Genomic DNA, 8,165 nt, shown 5'->3' on the forward strand with positions numbered 1-8,165 from the left:
AATTTCAAAGATAGAAATCCCTAGAAGTTAGGAATTTATTCCAAAGTCATGGGTTCCTTTCAAAAATGATTCTAATGTTTGAATTGCTTTATATTATGATTAAATTGATCATTCATTATGGTTTTTATGAGAAATCCCCATATTTTCTAATTATGATCTTGTGATGTGGGTTTGTTGATGAAAAAAAGATGTTATGAAATTATGCTTCTAGTAATTTGGTTACTTGAATGTTAATATACATGTCTAAATAGGGAATTCTAGATGTGTTGATTCAATATGATCTTTGATCCTTGAAAGGCAAATTATGATATTATGTATGATTTATGAAGTTTAGTATATGCTTAAGAAAACTATGAGAGTAAAGTGAATATGATTATTATCTAGTGGTTGTGTTGTTCAGAGGTTATTCTCATATACACACTTATGCATGAATATAATATGGTATGAAAGGTTTTCTCACTATATGATGATTCTAAGGTTGAAATACTTTTTCACCTATTGAATCGATATGAAGACATGGACGGTAAAAGTTTATTTTCACACATGATCTAATGAGATATCTTATGAATTCTGTTGGATTGAGTGTCAAGACATTCCTCCATGAATATAAATTTAAGCCAAGACTTAATATGTTCTCCGTGGAAATAATGCTTAGCACGGAGTGGATAGTGACAACGAGATGCTCTCCCGCTAGTAGAGGCCGAGTTTCTAGAAAAGGTCTCATGAGATTGAAGCTCTCCCGTTAGTAGAAGTCGGATTTCTAGTAGCTATCTCCTTATCCCATAAACTAAGTGTCCTCTTAGATATTTATCTAGTGTATCCACATAATTAAGCAAAGTGTATGGTTCTACCTTAGGCAAGTAGGACAACCTCTTTTCAGTGTGGGTTAAACACCGGATTCCATATTAACTCACATAGTCTATGTCGGTTAAGGATAAATCCCACTATGACAATAAGAATATGAAATATGAATTATCATTACTCAAGAAGCCTTACTTAGCATGGGTGAGATTATGAGGTCTTATTCATACATAGCACAAGTATGCTTTGAGGGTATTTATGATATGTTTCTCTTATTTTATGATGATCTATATGTTGGCTATGCTTATGACTTATGTTTTTCCACTATCTTCATGATGATGTTCAAACTTAGTAAATTACATGCATTCAAACAAAATGTCTCCTTTAGCATGTTTTTAATGTTTTATGCATGACTATCATACTTAGTGCATTTTTGTACTAATACCTAATTTTCCTACATTTCCCCCAAGTATAGGGTCCAATTCTCAAGGTGGTCAGCATTGTGGCTAAAAGCTTCGATTTCCTTATTCTTTAAGCTTGTTGGTGAGTCCTCATGATTCGAGGGCGGATGTTAATTCTTTGTAGTTCATTTCTTGCATTTCCTTTTTAGACTATGTTGTATTGGATTTCCCCTTTTTTCTTATTCGAATATTGTAATAGATGGCTATGTTGAGACTTAGAATCTAGACTTCCACTTTTCTTCAAATGAAAATTTCATATTTGAAATGAATTTTTACTCTTATTGTTCTATTTCTTATGTTATGATATTCTAAGTGGCTTACATGGAGCCTTTCAGGGTTCTATGTGCCTTATTACATCTACGGGGTACCCTGGTCATGACAAAATGAGCTTGGCCATACTACACTCTTTGACCACCATATCGGATAAACCCATCACAAATTGAGGAGGAGAAACTCAAGGAAAAGAATAGGGAGGTGAAAAGAGCTAGGACCGGTGATGAGAACTTCTCCAATACTAAATCTGATGGGCAAGGTCGACCAAGGTTAAACAAAGGTTTTCCAACCAAGGTTCCTCTAGTTCTCCAAGGGTCAACAATGATATGGTTTCCAACACTAAACCTCAAGGAGGCAATATTAGTGGTTCCTATGTGGCTAGGCCTACTTGTGCAAAATAGGGAAGAAAACATGATGGTAAGTGCCTAGTTGGCACTGATGGATGTTTTAGTTGCGGGAAGAGTGGACACAAAATTAGAGATTTTCCAACACTTGCGGCTAAAGGGTGAGAGGACAAGTGAGCTAAAGGAAGAGAGGACAAGTAAGATCCTCAAATCAGTTCAAACTCCAATGCGTCAAAGCAAAACTGCGTTTATGCTCTTCAATCCCTAGGTGATCAAAAGAGCTCTCTAGATGTTGTCACCGGCATGTTAAAAGTCTTTCTTATTGATGTGTATGCCTTGTTAGATCCCGGTGCTACTTTGTCCTTTGTCATTGGCCATGAAGTTTGATATACTCCCTGAAGTGTTGATAGAATGTTTTTAGGTCTCTACCCCGGTTGGTGACTCGGTGGTGGCTAAGAGAGTCTATAGGAGATGTCCCATTTTATTGTCCCATAAAGTTACTTTGGTGGATTTGGTGGAGCTAGACATGTTAGACTTTGATGTGATTTTGAGTATGAATTTTTTGCATGCATGTTATTCCTCTATCAATTGTAGGACTCGGGTGGTTAGATTCTAATTTCCAAATGAGCCTATCTTAGAGTGGAAAAGGGGAAATTCGATGCCTAGAGGTCAATTTGTCTCTTGTCTTAAAACTAGGAAGATGATCTCAAAAGGGTATATTTACCATTTCATTGGGTGAGGGATGTTAAGTCTGAAGCCCCTTCTCTATAGTCGGTTCCGATAGTGAACGAGTTCCTGCAAGTTTTCCTTGATGATTTTCCCGGTATTTTGCCCGAGCGGGAAATAGATTTTGGCGTTGATCTTTTACCGGATACGAAACCTATTTCAATCCCTCCTTCTATAATGTCTCCGGCGGAGTTAAATGAGTTGAAGGAGCAACTAAAAGATTTACTAGATAAGGATTTCATCTGGCCGAGTATTTAAGTGTAAATATTGTTTGAGTGTTCAAATAAATGTGAGTGTTTTTGTAAACACCATAGAGTTGTTCAAACAACATGCAAATGTTTATATTTTATTATTTCTTTATATAATAAACATTCACTCTTACTAGAAATAACTATACATTGTTTATTAACATTTCAGAAAAATCAGATATTTAGATCACAAGAAAATGAAGAAGCTAAAATTGTTACCTTAGATCAGGGGCGGAGCTACAATAGCCGATGGGGGTTCCGTCGAACCCACTGGCTTTTTCTTAAATTTTATATTTGTATTATATTATGAAGTAGAATATATATAGATACTTCCTGCGAACCCATAGTAACACTGAGGCGTTTGGTCCAGTGGTCACTGTGCACCCAGTGAAATCTTTTGTCCTCCTGCAACCTGAGTTCTAATAAAAAAAAATATCGATATAGGTGGGTTTATATATAAAAAAAATTGAATATCGGTATAGGTGGGATTATACAAAAAACAATTGTGTGGAATAGGTGGGTTAAAAAAAAAAGTTTCATTTTATATATATAAAAAAATAGAATGTGTGTGTATATATATATATGTGTGTGTGGGGGGGGGGGGTTTATAGAAAAAAATAAAACTAGAACCCAGTAACATAAATCCTGACTCCGCCTATGCCTTAGATCACATAAATAGATTATTTATCCCTCTTGGCCATTGAAGTAGTATTCAAGCTATGGATTTACAAAGAACAAAAAAGCAATACATACTAATTAAAAAAAAAGTGGCTCAATGATGAATTAATTTTTTGTACAATGAAGGTAAATAAATCCTTGTTCTAGAAGATCAAGTCGTTTAAAAGATAGTGATGTGCTAAGATTGTTTTCTTGCACTTTTGATTAAAAAAAAAAGAAGATAACCACTTTTCTTAGTTAGGTCTTTGTGTTAGTAGAAAAACTTTGGATTTACAAAAAATATTTTTAAAAGGAGCTTAGTGCATACTGCAAACACTAATTTTTTTTTTAAAAATAGATCTTGTACCACCTAGTTAAAACTTGTGGCATATTCTCTTATTTTTCACTTCCAAAAGTCCTTTTTAATCCCCACCCCTTTGTGAGTGGGAGTAAGACTGAGACTTGATTTTTAACGCTTTTTGTCCAACTCATTCTGATAGTTGGAATACTAAATGCTTGATGATTCAGTAAAACCATTGTCATCAAGAATAAACTTCAACTCTCTACCTGCCAACTTCAAAATACACTTCCATTTTCTCCTTTGCGTCATCACTATCGAGCTCATACACAATCTTGTTAACAACTTGATATATAAAAGTTTGGTATTTAAGTGTAGAAGGGCCATTAACGGTATGATAAATAGAATTGAAAACTGCTATTAAATTGGGAGACTAAATAAATAGTGTGTTTATTTGTATTACCAAAAAGCCAAACATTGTAATGCATTACAGGAAAGTAAATTATTGTATCAAATCTTCTATTAATGCTAGGGAAGTTAGAAAACCTTGTAATCATGTTCAAGTTTGCACCTTCTCTTTCATAACTCCATTTGGCGTATCAGTGATCACAGTCAAAGTAGGCTTCTCACTTGTTGGAACTTCACCAGGTATCTGAAGAGGCTCTAAGGAATCTACAATGTCTCTCATTAAAGGTCGTGCTTTCGGGTTGCGATTTAGGCAATGATAAGCAAGCATTGCAGCCTTATGAACAGATTTTATGGGATAATCTCCATCAAGTCTTGGATCTATAATATTGAGCAGTTTTTTCTTTTCTCTAAGCAATGGTACTGCCCAATCTGTAAGGTTTTGTTCTCGGGCTGGTTTCGATTTATCAAGTGATCTTCTTCCCGTTAGAAGCTCGAGAAGAACAACTCCAAAACTATAAACATCACTCCTAGGAGTCAAATGACCTACACATAAAGCAAAAGCATTAGCTGTGATAAAGCAAATGAAAACAATATTAGGTGGACCACGCGATATCATTCAAGGATGACAGTATAATTGTGTCACAGCACATTTCCACCAAATACACTTATTTTCAACTTCTAACACTTCTATTCAAACACGTAATTGCTTATCACTAAATTCAGTTTCAACACTTCAAAATTGCTTCTTAGCACTTTGTCCCTATAAGAGCTACTACTCTATGTAGTTTTAGTGCAGAAAACATTGTTGCACATATTGTATTAAGAAAGACAATATGTATTTACAAGCCAGATAAATTTACCTGTCATAATATATTCAGGGGCAGCATATCCATAGGTTCCCATTATGCGAGTAGAAACATGAGATTTGTCACCAACTGGTCCATCTTTAGCTAGGCCAAAATCAGAGAGTTTTGTATTGTAGTCCTGTATATACAAAGTTTGCAGTGTATACTTGCTCTAAGCTGAAGCCATTTGAATGAAATCATGCATGAATAAAATATGAATATGTAGAATACTTACCAGATCTAACAGGATATTAGATGTCTTAAAATCTCGATAGATAACAGGTTTTTCAGCTTCATGCAGAAATGCGAGCCCCTTAGCTGCGCCAAAGGCAATCTTCATTCTAATGGACCAACGAAGAGGAAGCAATACTCCTGAAATCAAGAAACCCTACATAAGCATAGTGACATGTAATACGACTCACTAAGTAAGAAATAGACATTCATAAAAATATAGGCTTAACTTGATCAATACCATTTACTAGAGAGTAGAGACTTTTGGGAAATCTCAAAATAACTAGTTTCCCTTCATCCTTTCTGATGAGGGAAGAGAATCTGTACCTCTGAGGAATCGGTGCCTCAGAAACAATTCAAATGCTTTAGAGGTTTGTTCCCTGCTTCTAATGTATACTCCACAAGCTAAAGGTAACAAACTAAGTAGGAACTAAAAAGATATTTCAGAAGAAAAGATTCTAGGCATGTTGACTGCAGACAAACTTGAAAGCTAGTTGTCAAGATCCCAACATTTTCTCAATCAGGCTGTGAAAAACAACTAATATTATCCTCAAAAGAATGAGGAAACTTAAGTAGGGAAGTGGAGTCATAGAGGGGAGCAACATGATAATTGATACTTGAGCATTTGACAGAACTTTGGCCAAACTATACTAATCATTTTGGAGCAAAAGGGACTCTAGTATTTAGGTGAAATTCTTGAAAAGAACACATCGTATAAATTAATTTTCATTTTACGCTTTCTCATATAGAAATCGAAACCATAAATGAGTAGAAGGCTTCTACCAGAGGAAAAATTTTCTACTTTGAAAGGAAGAGTAAGGGGGGAGGAGGAGAGGAGGGGAATCACAACTAGTCATAACACAAAATGTTAGTGATTGTATAGAGTCAAAAAGGGACCACATATGCACTGATCCAGAATATCATGGAAAAACCTATCCATTACCTTCTTTTTTCCTTTTGGCTGCACTTTTTAGAAGGTGTCAGGATAGTATTATTTTAACACATAGACGGATGTCCCTAGTTGAAAGTAGCTCCACTTCAAGATATTATCATACTTCATATATGCTTGACCATGGTCCCCTTTATGGCAAGTACGTCACTTCCCATGCTTGAGAACAATGAACACTAATCATAGCACAGCTTAATGGGGAATGATATCATGAAAGTACATCCAGACTCATGAAGGCGATTGGATATAGAGGGTAGGGATGGATTTCAAACTAAAGTAAGAGCACACTAAGATAAACAAAATAATAGATAGGTGAAAATGATTAGGAGGGATCGGATTAGGATGTGCTTTCAAAAAAGTTCCTAATGTCCAAGCTATTTACAACCTTTTCAAGTATCTAGAACAACTTACTTTGAGAATTCTTTCATTACGTACCATTACTACATATCATTAAAATGTCCAATTCTAAAAAAGAAGTGATCATACTTACTTGAGAACAAATTGTTTTCAACACTTCCCCGAGCCATATACTCGTATATAAGAACTCGATGTTCAGCTTCACAGCAGTAACCAATCAACTTTACTAAATTTGGGTGAGAAAGTTGGCCGAGAAATATCACTTCAGCCTGGAAGATATGAAAGAACATACGGTTTGAGAAATATATTTAAGAAAACATAAATCATTTTGAAGAATTTTGAGTAGGCTAATTACCAGCCATTCCCTGTGTCCCTGATAACTATTATCCCCATCATGAACCTTAACAGCTACTGTAATTGGCTGGAATCCTTCCCTCAAATCTTCAGTAATATATCCTTTATAAACATTTCCGAATCCTCCTCCACCGAGCATGTAATCTTGTCTAAAGTTGCATGTTATTATCTTAAGTTCATCAAAGGAGAATGCAATCAATGGATTTGTAGCTGAGCTACGACGCAGGTCTTCTACTTCTTCAGGATTCGAAGGCATCTTACTGTGATCCATCCTTGCCTTTTGAGATGGACTTTCATCCTTTGGAGACTCTGAAAGGAAGTAAATTTGACAAGCCAACTATAAGTGGTCTGAAACTACCTATCAAGTGAAGTATCAAATATTAAAATGAAATCATTTTGCCAACAAACTACACAGGGATCAGACACATCATGTTTAGATATTGAGAAATGAAAGGTAATGTTTCAGCGAGAAAAAGCAGGACATGAGCTTAAATTTGTATTCAAGAAGGAGAGTAGTTTTTGATTGGAGATAGTAGAGTAGGGATTCAATTATTAAAATTTACTTTTTGTTGCATACAAAACATAGTTTGCCAAGTATAACGAAATCCAAACTCATATATGGAAAAAGGTAAACTGAAGCAAAGATTCGAAAAACAGACCAGATTTTGCATTAGAAGAGACTCTGTAAATTGAAGGTTGACCCCTACAGCACCAATTTCCCATTTATTATAGTATAAAACCCCTAACTTTGTTTCTCAAAGAAAACCACCCATGATTATTACTAAAAATGAAACAACAGAATTAACCAAAACCCCAAGAAGAAGAAGATGAAGAAAGTAATTTGTGTGTGAAATGAAAATGGATTTGAGAAAAAAGTAAGTAAGTGGAAGTGGTGTTGTGTTGTCTGTAGCACAACAAATAGAGTTGTGCGCCTTTCCTTTTCAATATTTCTGTTGGGTCCTACGGCCTCCGCACTACACATTCATATTTTTATCACATAACTAAGGAAATATAAAAGGTACTATATAAAAATTTAGGATCAAGGGAGTAATTCTTTTCATTTTCATTGTTCATCCTCTTTTCATTTCAGACCGATAGTAAGATATAAAATCAGAACATTTATAAAGATATTTTAATAGCCTTATCTTCTTCTAATGTTTACAATATCATTACATTTCTTTTCTTAATATTTCACTTACTTAATACTTCTCAA

At 34.9% G+C, this 8,165-nt stretch overlaps 1 protein-coding gene across 2 annotated transcripts; it reads right to left on the reverse strand.

Annotated features, from left to right (window-relative positions):
* Nucleotides 1-4,233: 4,233 nt before the first annotated feature.
* LOC107014435 (probable serine/threonine-protein kinase PBL16) lies at nucleotides 4,234-7,919 on the reverse strand. 2 transcript variants are annotated; one of them, XM_015214386.2, is made up of 6 exons: nucleotides 7,612-7,919; nucleotides 6,954-7,261; nucleotides 6,732-6,867; nucleotides 5,297-5,433; nucleotides 5,077-5,200; nucleotides 4,234-4,759 (listed from the first exon to the last, which is right to left on the reverse strand). In XM_015214386.2, the coding sequence occupies exons 1-6, from the start codon at nucleotides 7,673-7,675 to the stop codon at nucleotides 4,368-4,370; spliced, it is 1,161 nt and encodes a 386-aa protein (XP_015069872.1). In that variant the 5' UTR covers nucleotides 7,676-7,919; the 3' UTR covers nucleotides 4,234-4,367. The 2 variants fall into 2 exon arrangements, with proteins under 2 accessions (XP_015069872.1, XP_015069947.1); XM_015214461.2 differs by having other exon boundaries at nucleotides 6,954-7,310.
* Nucleotides 7,920-8,165: the final 246 nt, after the last annotated feature.

This window comes from Solanum pennellii, chromosome 1 (assembly GCF_001406875.1).
Source record: "Solanum pennellii chromosome 1, SPENNV200".
Classification (NCBI taxonomy): domain Eukaryota; kingdom Viridiplantae; phylum Streptophyta; class Magnoliopsida; order Solanales; family Solanaceae; genus Solanum; species Solanum pennellii.